The following is a 20500-nucleotide window of genomic DNA, read 5'->3' on the forward strand; positions in this document are numbered from 1 at the left end:
CGCCTTATTAAAGATGCTTGTAACATTAGACAGTTTTGCACTCAGTTTAGGTGGAACTGCACTCGAAGGCTAGAATTCACAACTGAAAATAATTGTCACTTGGCGACCACCGTGAACAGGCCGGCAGATTTAAGAGGTAAAGAAAAATTTTAATACGTTCTTTCTTTAGATAAACTCCTTTTAGTTCAATTGAAATCTCTTGCGGGCAACCCACAGTTGTTTCACTTTCGGAATTACATAAGCATGTAAATGGAGGTCAAAGATTGGCTTTGATTTTCCTTAAAAGGCGGGCTGCCGAGTGTCAGGAGAGTTTAAAAGAACTAAAACAAGCAAATAAGTCTTATATCAGAATCTTAGGCTGGATTCTACAAGCGGTTACTGACTGTAGCCTTGGGCATTGAATGTTTACTAGATAAGAACTAGACATGCAGTGCATCTCTTTTCTCGGAAAAACGGGATGAACTATGGAAGAGAAAAACTGATAAATCCGCCATATTCATTCTTTCTTGTTTCAGTTTTTTTCCTTTTCTTTTTCGTGTGTTCTTTCAGTTTCAATATGCACGACTAGTGATCATTTCACGACGAAAACGAATCTTGTCACGCAGTTCCGCATAGCCACCTAAAGTTTCACAATTCAGAAAGCAATTGTTTACTAATTAACTGCGCGCAGCAGCAGTTCATGTTCTACCCTTAGTTTTGTTTTTGTCGGTGACTAGACTGATGCCCCCATCAGGCACGCTCGGCCAGGATCTAGACACGCAATGTTTAAAAGCTACAAATCACTTATCGTAAAAACTCGTGTATAAGCCGCACCTTTTTGCTAAAATTTTGCGGCTTATCTACGAGACCATTGCTTTCAAGAGCTGAAATGATCTTGTAAACCAGTATTCCCTTGAGCAGCATTCGGGAGAACTCACAGAGCAAATGACCGACCGTTTCGTTGCTCTTCACTTCTTGTATGGTGTGTTGATCCATATGATTGTTAAACTCTCATATAGCGACATGTTTTTCTCTAATTGATGGCTTCTATACATCTTTATAAGCATTTTATTCACGCACAGCTGATGCGAAATCAAACCTCCATGTTGTTTACCGAACGTGACTGGTGTCCAGACTTCTCTCTTTACAGGACCGCATGGTTACTAAGCAATTGCTTCGTGCCCGTTGTGATCTTTCGCATTTGTTGTGCTCATAATATTTCCGTTGAAATTCCGCTGTTTTCCACAATGGACTTTTGTAATAAAGACAACATCTTGTCAAAAGAGCATCTTTATTGAAAGAAATTGGGAATTCGATTGAAGAGAAGCTTGTAAAAGGTACTTTGAGAGTTGATTTACGCAGCAAATGCACAGCATAAGATTAAAGCTTATCACGAACAGCAACCAACTACTTTACCTCAGCGAATTTCTGAAAGTTTTTTTTTTCAAAATCGACCTTGAAAGTTGGGGGTGCGGCTTATCTATTTGGTTACGTTCGCGCTAAAGAATGTGCCGTCATGACAAGTTTCACTTTCGCAAGGCATTGAATAACGATCGGCCAGAGTTCCAGACACGTAATGTTTAAAAGCTATTTATCTGTTACATATGTAAACTTTACGAATCTTTGGTGTTAACTTAGCATGTTTAGTGTCAAGAGTTCTATTTTTTAGCGTTATCTATTTTAATCGCTGTGTCATCGAGAGGCCAACGCTATTTAAATTAAAACTAGCTCAGCGTTCCTCTCAAATTTGATTTAATACTTTGCTTCAATATTCCATTCTTGGAAAGCGTTATTCAGTGTTTTATAAATGGTAATTCGATACAACACTGTATGCTGATTTAAAGGACTTTCTGGCTTCACGCAACAGGACTTTGGGAAATTGGGCAAAATTTCCCCATGACTACCCTTGAACGATATTTTTTCAGCCGTTTCTCTGTGAAGGAATGTTTTTTTTTGGGAATTGCCAAAACAGCACCTCCTAGCCCACCTTCCCAGTCAAAAAAAAAATAGTCCGTCCCTGAGGGATAAAATCATTCTGATGCCCTGCCCCTCCTATTTAACAGTTTTTACTACCCAGAACTTGAGTGATCACGTGATCACGCGCAGTTTTAAGGGGGTAAGAGCTTCTTCTTTGCATTTCTTCAGCCGTGACAGAAAAAAATGTTTGGATACATGTAGTAAAGTTCACTTCTACAGTTTTTGTGCGGACAATTTTGCGATCGCAAGTCTTGACAGTGATCAGAAAGTTATTATAGAGTCCGTTTTATGGCTAGCTTTAATAAGTTACCTCGTCTATTTGCTTTGAATTCTTCAGTGAAGGGACGAAATGCTGAACTTGTAAACGGTCCTAACAATTTGTGGTCAGGACTCCTAGGTATAGAGTTACTCGATTTTGCTGTTTTTGAAACACGATAATTGAGACAACTCAGAATTGTAGCATCGATCGTAGAATTTTTATTATCCACAAAATATGTCATGCATTATTTGGGCTATGAAGTATTATTTGCAAATCGTGTCTGAGGTAAGAGGTAAAGAAAAATTTTAATACGTTCTTTCTTTAAATAAACTCATTTTAGTTCAATTGAAATCTCTTGCAAGTGACCCACAGTTATTTCACTTTCGGAATTACATACGCATTTAAATGGACGTCAAAGATTGGCTATGATTTTCCTTAAAAGGCGGGCTGCCGAGTCTCAGCAGAGTTTATAATAACTAAAACAAGCAAATAAGTCTTATATCAGAATCTTAGGCTGGTTATATACCACAAGCGGTTGCTGACTGTAGCCTTGGGCATTGAATGTTTACTAGATCAGAACTAGACATGCAGTTCATCTTTTTTCTCGGAAAAACGGGATGAACTATGGAAGAGAAAAACTGACAAATCCGCCATATTCATTCTTTCTTGTTTCAGTATTTTTCCTTTTAAAAAATACAAAGTACAAGATACCGCAGAACATTCTTTTTTCCGAGAAATCATTCCGAATGCTTGTTATTGTTGTTAAAATCCCCAAGGTTGAGAGTTGTTAATAATATCATAAGCTCTGCATGATCAGTCATTGATGATAAGCATAGAATCCGGTTTTAACTGACTGACCTGACAAAATGACAAAAATCAGTTTTTTTCTGGATATTATATATCATCGACAATTTCTTGGAAAAGCTTGTTATACTTCTTGAAATATCTAATTTCATTAGCGGTCTTATTCATGTATGCTAAAGCAGCAATAATCATTTAATCCATACCAGTTAACTATTTTTTTAAAAACAAGTATGTATGGGTAAAATTAGCAAGTGATTCAGACAGACAAATCATTATTACGCTAACGCTTTTTCGTTCGGTTTTTCAGTGCCAAACAATCTTTAAAGTATTCATTGAATACCACTTCGAATGCCACTTCCATCCGCTGAGTACAAATATATTGTTCAAAAACTCTTTCAGACATTTTAATTAAATGTAGATATCGACTTCAGCAAAATCCCTTCCAATAATGAAATGTTTTTATACCACGCCTAGTCGTATTTTCTCGGAAAAAGAGGATGTGAATTAACTGACGTCACGAATGCTCAACGCCTTATTAAAGAGGCTTGTAACATTAGACAGTTTTGCACTCAGTTTAGGTGGAACTGCACTCGAAGGCTAGAATTCACAACTGAAAACTATTGTCACTTGGGGACCACCGTGAACAGGCCGGCAGATTTAAAAGGTAAAGAAAAATTTTAATACGTTCTTTCTTTAAATGAACTCCTTTTAGTTCAATTGAAATCTCTTGTGGGCGACCTACATGTTGTTTCACTTTCGGAATTACATAAGCATGTAAATGGACGTCAAAGATTGGCTATGATTTTCCTTAAAAGGCGGGCTGCCGAGTGTCAGGAGAGTTTAAAAGAATTAAAACAAGCAAATAAGTCTTATATCAGAATCTTAGGCTTGTTTCTAGAAGCAGTTACTGACTGTAGCCTTGGGCATTGAATTTTTACTAGATCAGAACTAGACATGCAGTGCAGCTCTCTTCTCGGAAAACCAGAATGAAGTATGGAAGAGAAAAACTGACAAATCCGCCGTAATCATTCTTTCTTGTTTCAGTATTTTTCCTTTTCGTTTTCGTGTGTTCCTTCAGTTTCAATATACACGACTAGTGATCAGTTCTCGACGAAAACGAATCTTGTCACGCAGTTCCGCATAGCCACCTAAAAACACTTATCGTAAAAACTCGTGTATAAGCCGCACATTTTTGCTAAAATTTTGGGCTCAAAATTCTGGGTGCGGCTTATCTACGAGACCATTGCTTTCAAGAGGTGAAATGATCTTGTAAACAAGCATTCCCTTGAGCAGCATTCGGGAGAACTCACAGGGCAAATGACCGGTCGTTTCGTTGCTCTTCACTTCTTGTACGGTGTGTTCATCCATATGATTGTTAAACTCTCATATAGCGACATGTTTTTCTCCAATTGATGGCTTCTTTACATCTTTATAAGCATTAGTATTCACGCACAGCTGATGCGAAATCGAACCTCCATGTTGTTTACCGAACGTGACTGGTGTCCCGACTTCTCTCTTTACAGGACCGCATGGTTATTAAGCAATTGCTTCGTGCCCTTTGTGATCTTTCGCATTTGTTGTGCTTATAATATTCCCATTGAAATTACGCTGTTTTCCACAATGGGCTTTTGTAATAAAGACAACATCTTGTCAAAAGAGCATCTTTATTGGAAGAAATTGGGAATTCGATTCGAAGCTTATCACGAATAGCAACCAACTACTTCCCCTGAGCGGTTTTTGTAAGTTTTTTTTTTTTCAAAATCAACCTTGAAAGTTGGGAGTGCGGCTTATCTACATGATTACGTTCGCGCTAAAGAATGTGCTGACATGACAAGTTTCACTTTCGCAAGGCATTGAATAACGATCGGCCAGAGTTCGAGACACGTAATGTTTAAAAGCTATTTTTCTGTTACATATGTAAACTTTACGAATCTTTGGTGTTAACTTAGCATGTTTAGTGTCAAATGTTCTATTTTTTTTTTTGCGTTATCTATTTTTATCGCTGTGTCACTGAGAGGATTTCAGAAATCTGAAGGGAATTTAATGTGACAAACATGCCCGACTTGTAAGGTTTACGTCAACGCTATTTAAATTAAAACTAGTATACCTAAATGGTAGAAGTGCTGCCAAAGGGGAAGAACGATTTAGTAGTATGCTTGCAGTAACTGATTTAGTTAATGCCCCTAGCAAAAATATGGTATTATGCCGAGAAAAAAACAAAAGAGACAAAAACAAGAACAAACAAAAAGAAAATACAAAAGGTTTAGAAACTATTTACAATTTTACATCAAATAACGCTAGCGGACTTAAACGCAAAGCCTTTAGCATTCGCATTGTGTCGGGGATCAAGTTCCACGCCTTGGCAGCAGTATACATTACACATATTAGTCCATATGTAGTGGTGTTGACTTTTGGAATAACTTATATCAAGGAAGTATAAATTTAAACTAACGGTAAAGTAGAATTATGGAAACTGATACTCTTTAATAAAAATATACTAGTACTAGTCAAAGGTTAGGAAGTGCGGGCGAGATCGATGCAAGGTGTCGTAGGATTAATAAAAGTTTAACAGACGTGTACTATGACATAATTCCTCAGGAAGCGATTTATGATTTTTTAGTCTGCACAAGAGCTCAGGCAGGATCCACTTTCGTGTATACTTTTGCCGGGTCATGTATGGTGACGCACAGCATTAGCACTGCCTGGTTTATGCAAAAAGTTTTACACCAGGCTACTTCCCCTGTTGCGTGACATAACAAGTCACTGCAGTAAAATTAGACTGAAGAGAGCTTCCTGTCGATTCGAGTGAACTTTTTTTTACAAAATTTGCCTTGAAAAGCAGAGTATTTAACATGTTTCAGTTTACTTTGTGCGCGCTGAAAATCCAAGATGTCACTTGTTTGAAAACCTGCATCACTTGGTCACATATCAAAACGCAATCAACGAGGCCGACAAATTGGCGCTCGTTTCTGGTTTGGCCTTTGGGTACAATAAAAATTTGCTTGCACTAAAAAATAACGAGAAATACTTGCGCATCATGGAAATTTTCATTGCTATATATTTTAAATTATAAAGATTAGAGAACAAACGGAACGACATTTTGGTGAGTGGCACATTATCAAGTATGTGACGAGAAAAAAAAACTAATTTTTACTAAAAGTAAAGGTGCGAAATGGAATAAATTAAATTGTAACTGTTCGGTGTTCATGTCATTCCAGTGAGGTGTCAAAAATGATAATGAGAGTAATGGTGCCAAGATGACACCGAAAAGTTGTTCCGTTTTTAGTTAACTGTATTTCTAAGTTTAATGCTATATATTGTGCCTTTAAAAAGTTCCGTAGAAACAAGTAGTGGGAACATAGGCGTACGGGCAATTTTTTGCCAGGGGGGGCGGTGAGACATTTGCCCAAAAAATTTTCGCAAGTTGCCCAAATTTTCGCGAAACAGTCAAGAAGAAATAAGGGTCATACGATTTACTAACATAGGCTTACAGACCTTACAAATGAAGTGAAAAATTCTTACATAAGAATCTATCATATCAGCTCATAAAACATGTTAAAAGAAATAGCTGTCTCTACCATTTCGACGGCCGAAGATGTCAGCAATACGATCCATGTCACTGTTGACTACAGAGTTGGAATATGCCCATTTAATGCTAATAAGTGCGATGACAAGTAATAATTTAGGCCAAGTAAAAAACAAATGTTTCTCTTACGGATTTTTATAAAAGAGAGAGCGGGCGGGCTTATTTTTTTATTATTATTATTATTTAGTTGCATTCCATACCTGTGTTGTTCGAATATCGATGTTTTATCCTCCATCGTCAAATTCTCTAGGCCAGAAAATAAATCCTGCAAGGTAATTGACCTATCCAGTACGGAACTAGCGTAACACCGTTTAAAGTTTTTTTGTTCTTTCTAACTTTTCCAAAACAAATAATAAAAAAGAGAGACGGCCCCAAATAATGAAGCGGGCGGGGACAAAAACATTTGTTTTGTTTTTTTACTTGGCCATACTGAAACGTTGTCGCCCCATCAGGTGCTGTTTTCAATCTGCGCAACGCACTGAATGCGGATCGTTCTGCAGAACACGATGTAGCAGGTATCATTGCATGGATATGAACCACGTAAGGAAACTCTAAAAACTTATCAAATAGATCATTCCCTTGCATTGTCTACAGCATTTCTGAGACAGTTATGTAGCCTAATCCGCGCATACGACGAAAACTCACGCACATTTTCTGCTCGGCGTCCAGAATCTCACCGTCGAAAAAAATACAAATATGTATATCAACAAATGGTTCCTTTCACTATTAATCAGGAGCTCATCAGGTACTAAGCAACCACTGTCTCATGTGAATTTAGTTAACTGGCTTAAACACGCCGTCTTTAGGTTAAAATAGAAAATATTTATCTCTTCGAAAAAAAACTTCTTAAAAACTGGCTTTGCCCAAATTTTCTCTTGCTGCCCAAAATTTGGGGGGGCTGCAGCCCCCCCTGCCCTCCCGGCCCGTACGCCTATGAGTGGGAATATCGTCACATGTTCCAAAGGGCAATGTTCAGATGAGAAAGATAACGATTATGAAGTCATTGCGTTACTCATTGTTAAAATGGATTCATTACAGTGAGTGAAAGCAGACGTTTCAGGTGGTTGTTTCTCTCGTGAAAACAGTTGCTATTCTCACTCGCTTACATCTGCAATGACCCAAGAACAAGCCCTGGAAGGCGAATTTCCTTCTTTTCAACATTGAAATGCAAAGCATTCAGCTAACGTTAGAAATAATTTCCTTTGGTCTCCATTCGTTATTCCTCTAGTGACGAAGGTTCATTTTGCCGATGTCGCACGCGCGGCACGTGGACCGTTTAGTTTCCTGTATTGCAGAATGAACTGTGGCTTCTACAATCAGCACAACCAGGACTTAACGCATAAACGCAGTTATGAAAAGAAGAAGGACGCACATCCGAGCTTTGTCTGCATCTTCCGCCATTATTCACAAAGCATTAGCACAAAGATCACATTGAACTCCACTGCGCATCCTGAATCTTCCATTCGCGCATAACCACAATTCCTTGCGCCTTTGATGCGCATCCTAAATCTTACGTTCGCGCATAACCACAATTCCTTGCGCCTTTGATCTTTCCGCCGACCACAATTCCTTGCGTTTTGAAGAAAAAAGCTATTGCAAGCCCCACATAAAGTAATCCTTTTGCCGATTAGAGAGCTGCCTCGCTCGTTCGCTTCAGGCTCACTTCGCTGCGGCAGCAACTAGCTCAGCGTTCCTCTATAATTTGATTTAATACTTTGCTTCAATATTCCATTCTTGGAAAGAGTTATTAGAGAGGTTAAGCATGACATTTACGGCAAACTGCAAACGGCAAAAATGAAACTTTTGCCGTCTCTCTTCAGTTGTATGTACAGTAGAGTGAAATTATTTGTATTTGCAATGAATAGTATAGGAGACGTTATTCCATTTTTGTATGCTTTATTTACGGATTAGAAGAACAGAACTCAAAATCAGAAGTTATCTTTGCCGTTTGCCGTCTGCCGTTAACGTCATGCTTAATCTCTCTATTCAGTGTTTTATAAACGGGAATTCTATACAACACTGGATGCTGATTTAAAGGACTTTCTGGCTTCACGCAACAGTACTTTGGAAATTTGGGCAAAATTTCCCCATGGCTCCCCTTGAACGATATCTTTTCAGCCGTTTCTCTGTGAAGCAATTATTTTTTTTTTGGAAATTGCCAAAACTCCACCTCCCGGCCCACCTTCCCAGTCAAAAAACAATTGTCCGTCCCTGAGGGATTAAAACATTCTGATGCCTTGCCCCTCCTATTTAACAGTTTTTACCACCCAGAACTCGAGTGATCACTTGATCACGCGCGGTTTAAAGCTCTAAGAGCTTCTTGTTTGCATTTCTTCAGCCGTGACAGAAAAAAAATTGCATACATGTAGCAAAGTTCACTTCTAGAGTTTTTGTGCGGACAATTTTGCGATCGCAAGTCTTAACAGTGATCAGAAAGTAATTATAGAGTCCGTTTTTATGGCTAGCTTTAATAAGTTACCTCGTCTATTTGCTTTGAATTCTTCAGTGAAGGGACGAAGTGCTGAACTTGTAAACGGTCCTAACAATTTGTGGTCAGGACTCTTAGGGGTTGAGTTACTCTGTCTCAAAAATCAACCGAACGCTGAAAACGGGTTTTATTTTCGATTTTGCTGTTTTTGAAACACGATAATTTAGACAAGTCAGAATTGTAGCATTGGTCGTAGCATTTTTATTATCCACAAAATATGTCATGCATTATTTAGGCTATAAAGTATTATTTACAAATCGTGTCCGGTTTTCCGAGAATTGGTTGTTTAGGTCTACAGTCAACTCTCTCTTAACGGACACCTCTATAAGACGGACACCTGGTGACGGTCCCTGCCGTTTTTCAGTCATTTCACTGTAACCAAACTCCCTATAAGACGGACACCTCTCTAAGACGGACAACGGACACTTTGAAATCATTAACGGACACTTGAAGAGTCTTTTTATCATGTTTTATTAGTCAGCGCCCTAACGAAACGTGTATACCAAGCTTATTAACCCAAAACAACGTCGCTTTAACGTATTACTTCTCTACTTACGTGTATGGGCACTAAAGAGGTCGTTTTCTCCGTACAGTATTACATTTGTAGAAGCTCTCAACTTTTGCTTTAACAAGCGAATACGGTCCTTTTAGTAAATTTAGTCAAAGATTTGTGTTGAATTGTGCATAGGTTTAGCTTTATTATCTGAGAATTACTGGTGTCATGTTACATCGACTCTCTATAAGGCGGACACCTCTCTAAGACGGACAGTTGTGACCGGTCCCAAAGGTGTCCGTCTTAGAGAGAGTTGACTGTACTCTGTTTGCGCTCGAGGGAAATTTCCGGAATTCGGATTCGTGACAAATCAGGGAGTCCCAGTGACCTGGACTAGCTGTCTTCCCACGTTCAGAATCCGAGATAAAATCTGGGATCTAATATAAAGTTAGTTTGTGTATACGTTGACTCTTCAAAGAATAATTTGTTTTATAAGCGAAGCTTAATATCAATTTATTTAAATTAAGAAAATAAGACCATTCGCCTTAGGGCTCAAGGAATTAAGAAAAAAAAACTCGCTTACAAAACACAAAGGGCGGGAAAACGTGCGCGAGCGAGTCAGGATTGGTTTTGTTTTTACTTGAGAAATTGGCCAGGCATTTTTAAACCAATCACTTAGCGTCTAAGCGTTGTAGTGCAAAACCAAAGCAAAGGCAAATTACTTTCAACTCTCAAGTGAAAACCGCTCCATAGGTTTGATACAAATTAGTTTCAAGCGTGAAAAAGAAAGGTACAAGCGACTAGGTGCCTAATGGTTAGTGAAGTAATGAAGCATGGGACTGTGAACGAAAATGCACTGTTGGATTACGTAGAATCTGTGAAAGATCTAACCACCCAACAAGAGAAGTGAAATAAGCAAGGCTGATACTACGTAGAACCCTTAGCGACAGCGGAATGATAGAGCACAAACTGAAAGCCAAACGCCACCGTGGACGGCTGTGTTGACCTGTTTGTGCTCGATCATGCCGCTGTCGTTAGGGTTCTACGTAGTATCAGCCTTGCTTTTTTCATTTGTATTCCTGATGATTAGTACGATGGACTCCGGATCAAGCAGTTGGGGTCCAAGCCCTGGCTGCGGACATTATATTGTGTTCTTGGGCAAGACACTTTACACTCACAGTGCCTCCATCCACCCAGATGTATAAGTGGGTACCGTTGAGCGTAATGCTGGGAGTTATCCCTGCGATGGAACTAGCATCTCATAGGGAGGATGGTGGGGATGGGTGGAAATACTCCTGGCTTGACGCTTAAATCGGGATAAGCTCCCGTGGTTTAGGATTGTTGGGGTGGTAAATCAAATCACATATTGGTGTGAGGTACCATTTTATGCTTTCACTTCAATTCACAAACAAAATGCTTGGTCATCATTTAGACATCAGTGTCTCTGGATTCGTCACTGAACTGTATAAGCGATCATGAAACCTGAACACCGCTGTAGCGTAACGGCTTTTCAATTAAAACCGAATATCTAATTTGATGGTGAATTCGGAAAGTCTTGAATTGCCCTACTTTCAAAGAAATTGATTGGCAGAGAATTTTTAATTGAATGCTGAAAACTAAGAATTCACTTGATCGGTAGGTACGAAAGGTCGGGGAACGGAATGGAAATGGATCTTTGCGTGGTTAAACATTGCGAGGGGGGGGGGGGGGGTTGTTATGCGAAAGATTCGTTTCGATCGTACGACGATCCATATACTTTCACTCGAGTGTGTGCGCTGTGATTTCATTGTCTCTCGAATAGTGTGTTTACTGGACATTTACAATTGGCTTGGAAATAAACAATCTTCGCTTTTATTCATTTTAGGAAGTCACGATGAGCCTGAGCCTTGCTATCGCTTGCCTTGTGCTTGTCGCTTTGCCCTGGACAGAAGGTCAGTTTCCTAGAGTCTGTGTGACCCTTAACAGCCTGCGGAGCAAAGAGTGCTGTCCAGTCCCAAAAGGCTTCAGTGCACCATGCGGTAGCGATGGCAACAGAGGCACGTGCCAGGAATTGATCATTCGAGAATGGAATTCTATGTACAGCCATTACAAACCGTTTCAGGAGGACGACGAGCGCCACGATTGGCCCCATGCCCTTTACCACAAAGCCTGCAAATGCCATTCAAATTTTGCTGGTTACGACTGCAGCAAGTGCGAGTTTGGTTACTATGGTAACAAATGCACACAGAAGAAGACCCTGAAACGTAAAAACTTTGCCAAGTTATCAGCCGAGGAGAAAAATCGCTACATGAGATACATCAAGATGTCCAAGTATCACGTAAGCGATTATGTGGTGACTTCGACTCCCTACGAAGAGATCAACAGGACCGTTATGGCTGGCGGCGATCCCACGCCCTTGTTTCACAGTATTACCAACTATGACTTGTTCGTGTGGATGCACTACTACGCTGCACGTAACACAATTCATCCAAATCACAAAACGGACGCGGCCATCGACTTTGCACATGACGGACAGGGGTTTCCTACCTGGCATCGACTGTACATGCTCGCCTGGGAGAGAGCCTTGCAGGAAGCTGCCGGCGATGAAAACTTTGCCCTTCCATACTGGGACTGGACAGCAAATCTGAACGAGTGTGACCCTACCATTTGCTTTGAAGAACTGCTTGGCGTGACACAAGAAGACGGTGTGGTAAAAGGCAAATACTTTACAGATTGGTACGTCATTTGCACCGCAGAACAAACCAAAGATCTCACTGCAATGTGTGATCCTACATTTCAAAAACGTAGATTGGAGCGTGCGACAAAAAAGGAACGAGACGAAAAAGTAAAGAACCAGGGATACATAATGACTTTTCCAACCAAAGAAGAAGTCAATTTTGCGCTCCGGTTTGAAGCATTCGACCTCCCTCCCTACAGCAAAGAGTCCAGCTGCAATTTCAAAAACGTCCTTGAAGGCTACGCCAGCACCAAGACTGGATGTCGTTTGCCCAACACCCATACCTTGCATAACCGAGTTCATATAGTCGTAGGTGGAGCCATGGGAGATGTTCCTTCCGCGTCCAACGATCCAATCTTCCCTCTTCACCACTCCTTCGTGGATCGTATCTATGAAAAGTGGCTTCGCAAGTACAACAAAGACGCCTCTGTTCTTTCTGACTACGATGCACCCATTGGCCACAACAAGGATGACGTTATTGTACCACTGTTCCCTGTGTACACTCACCAGCAGATTTTCAAGAAGTCTTTTGAGTTTGGTTATGATTATGACGATGTTGACGAAAATGGTAAGTACTTTCATTTAACGTTTGTGAACGTTTTTTGTGTATTTGTCTATATTTAACAATGACATAATAAGTCGATTCGCTCTTGAATAAGTCTAATAACTAGCTAAGTTTGTTTGCCATAATATTAATATTGATAAGCTCTTTTGGTTTTAGTTCTCTTTATTAGACTTACTCTCTTGTAAATAAAAAAAATACTGATAACCCATTTGGAAGGGTAACCGACAAAAATTATCGATAAATTGGTACCAGACAGGTAACAAATCCAATAAATTAATTCCGTTATTTATCTTATCTTTAGGCAAGTCCCCGGATGACGAGGAGCCAGTGGAGCCCATTTCCTCGGGAGAATGCCCGGTGCCTTGCCCTAAGCACGAAGTTTCTGCTGTACCAGGGTTGCAAATATGTTCATGGTTGATGATGTCCATGCTAATATGGAAGTTACTATTGGCGGATTAGAGATGGCGAGTGGAATACAGTAGAGTAGAGCAGTGCAGAATAGTAGAGTAGTAGGGCTAGAGTAGAGAAGATGAGAAGAGAATAGAACTTATAGTAGATCTACAGTAAAGTAGATCAGAGTAAAGCAGAAAATTACAGCAGAGAAGATTGAGAGTAGGGCGGAGCAGAGCCAAGTGTAGCAGTGCAGAGAAGAGTCGGGCCGGGCCGAGCATAGCAGAGGAAAAAAGAGAGAAGTAGGGTAGAAGAGTAAAGCACAGTACAGCACAGCACAGCAGAAGCAGAAGCAGAAGCAGAAGCAGAAGCAGAAGCAGAGCATAGTATATAAAGAGCCATTATAACGTGAAACAGGACTCCAAACTTTATAATCATTAGAGACGGCAGGGACCGCAGAGCCGGGGGGAGGGGTGGAGGCTTAGCCCTCAATATTACCGAACAAATTAAGTCTTTCAGAGAAAAGAGTCTCTAAAGCCCCCCACTACAAGTCACTAATCATCCCCCAACCCCCCAACCCCCCACCCCAATAGGAAAAATGCTCCACGGTCCCTGGATGTTGTTTGTGAAGTAGTGACGTAATTGAAGACGTCAAACTCTCCAAGTTAACCAAACGATACAGCCTCTTGTAGGCGACCACTACTTAACCCTTGAGCCCTAATGGCCCCCCTTTTACAAGCAATCAATAAATAATAATTCAATATCCGTTCATGATATACCATTTGAAAGGTAGTGATGATTAGTGTACAGTCGAACCTCTTTAATACGGACACCAAAGGGACAGAAAAGAGTGTCGGTATTATGGAGGTGACTGTATCACAGAGGTAGAGTTTTTATGATTTTTTGTCTATTTCGAACCGTGGAACTGTCCGTAATAGGGAGGTGTCCGTATTTTAGAGGTGTCCGTAAGGAGAGGTCCGACTCAAGGGGATGAAAGTCGGCACTTTTCTTTGACGACATAGTGGTGCCGGGAGACGGTGCAAGTCAATCAAGCCGTTGCTAAAAAAGACGTCACCCAAAGTTTGTTTTTCTCAGAAAGGTTTAAATATCAATGACTGCATGCTTGTGAAATGCGAATAGTGGCGGTTTTAGCGTTTGATGTTTCACGCCGCTGAGATGTTTTTTGCATTTTCAGCCAGATTTTCCGCCTGATGTTTTGGCGGCGTGAAATAACTACGGTTAGGTTTAAAGGTTTAAATATCAATGACTGCATGCTTGTGAAATGCGAATAGTGGCGGTTTTTGCGTTTGATGTTTCACGCCGCTGAGATGTTTTTTGCATTTTCAGCCAGATTTCTCGCCTGATGTTTTGGCGGCGTGAAATAACAAGCGAAAATTTGTCACGGTTGAAGAAATTCATTTCTGAATCATTGAAGTTATTTTAATTAGTATAATTCGCAAGCTTTACTTTTGCCAGACTGGACACCGTTATCACTGTTTGTTGTTTTGATGTCCGGCAAACTTGATGACGGGTCCGACTGCATTTCATAAATCACATAAAAAGGGGTAGGAAATTATTGCTATCTATAAAGACATGCGGGTTTAACTATAGGTATACGCAATAACTTAAGCTTATTTTACAGCTTGTTAATACTAGTTAATTTCGTATCATGTAAGTAAGAGGAAATCTAAATAACAAATGATTGCGTAAGCCAATTTTCTCTTGTTGTATTAAAAGAGCTTAAATGTAATTATTCGAAAAATATGATAGATGGCTTTCAGAGTGATCTTTCCATTGATATTGACCAAAAGATGTTGTTAACACTAACTGAAATTTTGTTGACTAAAAACGAGAATTTAACATTGCAAATAATTCCTCAGCGATTTAGGTTGTGGTGTCAGTTTTCTGAAGAAGCCTCTGTGTTAATCAGTTTCTGATAGTTTTGGCGACAGGGACATTCATAACCTACAGCTCATACTGTTACCAGCAAAATAAAATGAGATTTTATTTGTTTAATAATTGTGAATGGCCTCCTTTTTACCTAACTGTAATCTGAACTTATACTCCTCCTCCTCCTCCCCAACCCCGGGCTTGGAGACCCCCCCCCCCCCCCCCTTCTCTCACATCATATCACGGATAGTCATGTCATTCAATTCGAACCTAAAAAAAGGAAGTACAACTATCAACCGAGCAACAACTTCGATCAGCAGAGCTTTTACCAAGACGGGGCAACCAGCTGACCAAGTTGGTGAAAGACAGGTTAACCTTTGCCCCTCCAACCTAACTGGTGACTTGACAATTTATTCATAGGCGTTCTCTGGGCGCTAGGTGCCTGGGCCCGGTTGCATAAAACAACTACTTGTGGGATTTTCTGCTGCCTTTTCCTGTGTTCCGGAAGATCTTGCACGCCAGTATGGATGAATCAGCCGACGCTGGAGTTAAGAGAATGGGAAAATAAGCGCTCAATAGCCATAATCCTTTGAAACACAGAGAACAGTTACAGAAAATAATCTTAAGTCGTTTTATGCAACCGGGCCCAAAACTCAACCACGACCGATATGATGACGTCACCGACAGCACTCGCCTCAGGCTCTGGCACCAAGCTAGTAAATGTCTTTTAAGTCCATTTGGAAAATATTTCGCTCCTTAAACAGCCATTGCCGCTCTCTTTCATACAGACCTTGTTGTCAGTTAAACGTTGCTTGCTACAAACTACAGTTTCACATATATCCTAGTTCCATTCATTCCTTGCCATCATTAATTAGCCATTTGCTCTCCGCTCCGTGATGGTTCCCGTGTTATTTGTCTTCTGACGATTGTTGATTAGCTTAGCTTAGTTCCTTGCTCCCGGGTGGGGGATAGTGCCGGACATAAATGATCTCCAGCGATCCCTATTCTTGGCCACAGCTGCTGCTGCAGCCCACGATGTTAGTCCCAGCTCAGTGCGTTCCTTCTCCACTGTTCTCCGCCATGTTTCCCTTGATCGTCCTCCACTTCTTTTCCCGCTTGCTGCCCAGGTTAATGCCACGTGTGGGTTTCGGTTTGGTTCCATACGCAGAATATGACCTATCCGATCCACTTCCATCGACTGCGTCGTACTTGTGTTCTGATCTTTTCGATTCCCGCTCTTTTCCGAATTTCATCATTGGACACACGCATGGGCCAATGGACTTTCAAGATTCTCCTTAGGCATTTGTGAAGAAAGGTGTCAAAAGCTTTTGTCATTCTCCAAGTCTCGCATCTATAAACAGAACAGCAATGATGTTTGACTTGAAGATCCTCATTTTAGTTTCTTGGCAGAGTTCACCTGTTCTCCACACCTTTGAAAGTCGATGAAAAACACTTCTAGCTTTACCTAACCTACTCCGAATGTCCTGTTCGGCACCACCCAAGTTGTTAACAATGGTCACTAGATAGACAAAGCTGTCTGTGTCCTCTACGTCAGTGCCGTTGATCTTTATAGGATCTTGTCTTCTAGCATTGAGTCTAAGCACCTTCGTTTTGTCGATGTTTATCTTCAAACCCGTACCTTCACTGTTGCTTCCCAGTCTTTCTAACTTCGTTTAAGTTGTGCTTGCGTCCATGTACTGGAAATGAGCGCAATGTCATCGGCATAGTCTAGGTCTTCAAGCTGTCTCATCATCTTCCATCGAATCCCTGTATTACCTTTCTCTGTAGTCCTACACATAATCCATCTATCACCAACAGGAAGAGAGACCCTGACATTACACAACCTTGTTTCACACCTGCTTTCACGGTAAACCACTCCAATTTGCCTCTCCATCGATCACTGCACACTTGGTGTTGCTGTAATTAGCCAAAGATTATTCTTGAAGGCGACTGTTTCCCCCTTTAGCTTTTTTTGAAAGAAATCAAATGATTGTAAAAGCAGTCTATGAAGTGTGACTTTGGAAAAAATCTTAATAGAGCAGCCTTAATATAGTAACTTTCAGATTGCAGTAGAAGGTCTGACTTGATTGTTTGTTCGGACCCTCCCTAATGCTAAAATCGCTTGCTTAATATCTCGCTTAAATAAAGCATAAGCTAACGGGTTAAGGGCAGAATTTGTGACCAATAAAAGATGTCGAGCGTACCATAACTGCCACGATATCGAGAACAAATTAAAAACGTCACAAAAACAGGTATAAACATCCACTGAATAACAAAGAACGAACAAACCAACCACAAACAATACAACGCTAATGTTGTGATTTCTCTGAGATCTTTCCTCCCGGAAATGCACTCGCATCATTGGAGATCTCAGTTTTCTTGACGAATCTTCAATTATTCTAGGGCTTCGCCTTTTTCTCACAATATAAACTATGCGAAATGTCAAGTAGGGAAGCACACCAAACTCGAACACCACCAAAAACACTGGGACAAGATATTTCAAGGCCGTCGCTTTGCTGCGTAGGTACACCGGAGTGAAGATGCATACTCGAGTTATCATCGGTATACACCAGGCGATGATGACCGAGAGGGCGATAAAAGTCGGTGTCATTAACCTCTTATGTTTTAACGGTGAAGTGAAGGCGATATAACGATCCACAGTTAAAATAAAAAGGTTGCATACAGATGCATAGAGAAATAACCACTTGGTATTTTGTCGCACGAACCAAATCTCTTGTCTACAAGAAACTTTCTTGCATATGTGAAAAGGAGGAATGTAGGTGAACCCAACAAAAAAAAGTCGGCGACCGCCAGCGACAAAATAAACCAATTGGGTTTCTTGTGAAGATGGTGTTTGGTGGTTATTAAATAGATAACCATGGCATTTCCAGCAACTGCCAGAACAGTAACAAGCCAGCCAAGATACCAAAAGTATCAGTCAGTCTTTTCCATAGCAGCGAATTTGTATAGAATCGATCGATCGGAAATAATCTTGTCTTCGAAAAGACGAAATGACGTACGCAGCTTAACATCAACTGAACCGATGCATGCAATTATTGTTGTTTCACTTTGTTATATTTAGAACATTGTTTAGAGTCACCTGTTTAACTTCTTCAACCTTTCAATTTTTTTATGGAACTGTACATGTCAGTTTTAATTGCATCTGACAGCTGTTGGAAGGGTTTGGGGCTCAGTAAATGCATGCCAAAATTAACGTATTTGATACTTTCCTTATAGAAAAACAGGTCTAACCGTTTGGGGTCGAGAAAATGAAATGCAACTTAAGCTAACTTTGCCAAGTTCCATATTCGCTGAGTTTACGGATAAATCTCTTTTAATTATGAATTTAATCTTGTAAGAAACAATCCGTGTTTGTTAAGATTTGTGTTTGAACAAAACTTTGTGTTTGAAGGTAGGTTTTCGCCTTTTAATTGTCCCGCCTGCATTACATTCTCAATCCCAGAAAACAAACAATATGTACATGGCTAACACAAGAAGAAACAACAAGAAAAGCACAGTTCTAACTTAAAAAATTTATTTCTTCAAGTCACTTTTATGATTAAATTGTTAACATCAATCATGTTTTATAGCAACAAGCATTTTAAGCAGTATAAAATAAACAAAGTCTGAAAGATTTAAAATGCTACAAAAAGTAATAAGTTAAGCTTTGCATTTCTTGTACTAAATAATTAAAGGTGTATACTGCAATAAAAGGTATATGATAACAAAAGTATATAAACATCATGATTAAATGGCTTTCAGTCGTTCCATTTTCCAATAAGAGAGAACTGAGTTGTATGAAGTCATCATACATTTAAAACCGTCTTACTGAAATAAAGGTGAACTTTGACATTGAATGCAATTAACCATTTAAAATAAACAATTAACACAAATAACTCAGCTGCATTTAAATAACGTTGAATTAAAGCTTAAATTATAACTAATTCGTTCTTTTAGTAGTCTATTTAACTAGTTTGCAGTTTCTTCCTCTTCACTACTCGTTGTCTGTTTGGGTTCCTCGTCGACTTTCTCGTCTCCTTCATCTGTTTCCATGGTGACGTCAACGGTTCTCTCAGGCGGCAACAAAGCTGGATCACGTGACGCTTCTATCGTCAGCAGGCCTCCCTTTGTCAAACGTGACGTCACTGAACTGACATCTGCGTCATCGGGCAGCAAAATACGACGACTGTAATCGCGTGACAGGTAAAAATCGTCTCGTTCTGAAACGTGTTTTCCAGTGATGGTCAACTCTTTTCCACTGAGTTGGATCTTGATCTCTTCTGGTTTGAAACCTCTGAAATCCAACTTGGCCTCAAATTTGTCGTCGTTTGCTTTCTCCTCCACGCGTTTAATTCCCTCGATTACGAGAGCTCCGCTATCTTGGCTAGTGCGTGACTTAACTGTTTTCGGATCAACACCCTCAGGAATTTTGAAGACTCTCTTGAACTCGCTTTTCTCAAATCCATCTTCTCTTTCAAATCGATGTAGGCCATGCAAGGTTACCTTTTCACTATCAACCTCGACCGAGATTTCTTCTGGTTTGTAGTGACCCAGCGGCACAGAGGCGATCTTAATTGATCCCTGAGGAGACTTTTCCTTGACTTGTTGGCAGCAATAATTTCCTGCGTCCTCTTCGTAAGCGACAGCGATCTCTTTCCATAGATCGCGGAAAAAGTCATAGCCTCTTGGAGCTCGATTGTAATAACTGTAACAGAACAAGAAAAATTGTTTTAAATCAGATACATAAATGCCGAAACGGAACACTGAGAAGTCAGGAAATCTTTGGGGTTTTTTCAATGTAAATGTATGAGCTTCACTCAGTCTGACACTCAACAATAGCACATAATTTATTATTAGATAGCCCAATCTCAGTATTAATTGAAATTCGCCGTGGTACAGCATTATAATCGCACACAGAGAAAAAACATCTCCTTTTTTCTAACTCTAGAGTCCCCGTGCACACTAATAGGTCTTATCACGGTTTTTGACCCTATCTTGACGAGTAGGCAAAGCGGGAAGAAATTACAGTGTTTGCAGGCCTCCGTTTTCGGTCCCCCTTTTCGCCGTCACTTAAAAAAACGCGATAGCTTTACAAAACACATTTGATAAAGATAAAACGGTTTAAAAATACCTGGATGGATGATAGCTTGGAATTCTGAAAACAAGAGCCATGCTGTCTTGAACTTCCTCTTTTTGATATTTTCCACTTCTTGTATCTTGCTTGTAACTTCTTGGTCAACTTAGTGAACTGCAGTAGTCAACTGAAGGTCTCCTTATATACCCCACGATTATATTCTAGAAAGATCGAAAGTTACTAAAATTAAACTATTAGGTCAGTGCTGTGTAAGAATGA

At 40.1% G+C, this 20500-nt stretch overlaps 2 protein-coding genes and 1 pseudogene across 3 annotated transcripts; 1 reads left to right on the forward strand and 2 right to left on the reverse strand.

The window, feature by feature from the left end:
• The first annotated feature begins 50 nt into the window (after positions 1 to 50).
• Positions 51 to 15276, forward strand: LOC144636710 (tyrosinase-like). Of its 2 annotated transcripts, none has more exons than XM_078495901.1 (3): positions 51 to 136; positions 11451 to 12870; positions 13169 to 15276. In XM_078495901.1, exons 2-3 carry the CDS (start codon positions 11460 to 11462, stop codon positions 13324 to 13326), a joined length of 1569 nt encoding a protein of 522 aa, XP_078352027.1. In that variant the 5' UTR covers positions 51 to 136; positions 11451 to 11459; the 3' UTR covers positions 13327 to 15276. The 2 variants fall into 2 exon arrangements, with proteins under 2 accessions (XP_078352027.1, XP_078352026.1); XM_078495900.1 differs by lacking the exon at positions 51 to 136 and adding an exon at positions 3588 to 3683.
• A 1222-nt stretch (positions 15277 to 16498) lies between these two features.
• Positions 16499 to 18099, reverse strand: LOC144637233 (trace amine-associated receptor 8a-like; annotated as a pseudogene).
• Positions 18100 to 18665: 566 nt separating this feature from the next.
• LOC144635279 (uncharacterized) lies at positions 18666 to 20391 on the reverse strand. Its single transcript, XM_078494380.1, has 2 exons — positions 20279 to 20391; positions 18666 to 19852 (listed from the first exon to the last, which is right to left on the reverse strand). Exons 1-2 carry the CDS (start codon positions 20317 to 20319, stop codon positions 19117 to 19119), a joined length of 777 nt encoding a protein of 258 aa, XP_078350506.1. The 5' UTR covers positions 20320 to 20391; the 3' UTR covers positions 18666 to 19116.
• Positions 20392 to 20500: the final 109 nt, after the last annotated feature.

The sequence above is a fragment of the Oculina patagonica genome, chromosome 13 (genome assembly GCF_052425735.1).
Source record: "Oculina patagonica isolate OP01 chromosome 13, crgOcupat, whole genome shotgun sequence".
NCBI classification, from domain to species: Eukaryota; Metazoa; Cnidaria; class Anthozoa; order Scleractinia; family Oculinidae; genus Oculina; species Oculina patagonica.

Coding starts and splice junctions, on each gene's coding strand:
- LOC144636710 (XM_078495901.1), top strand. CDS start 11,460: ATGAGCCTGAGCCTTGCTATCGCTTGCCTTGTGCTTGTCGCTTTGCCC. Junction 12,871..13,168: donor TGACGATGTTGACGAAAATG/GTAAGTACTTTC, acceptor TCTTATCTTTAG/GCAAGTCCCCGGATGACGAG.
- LOC144635279 (XM_078494380.1), bottom strand. CDS start 20,319: ATGGCTCTTGTTTTCAGAATTCCAAGCTATCATCCATCCAG. Junction 19,853..20,278: donor CCAAGCTATCATCCATCCAG/GTATTTTTAAAC, acceptor GTTCTGTTACAG/TTATTACAATCGAGCTCCAA.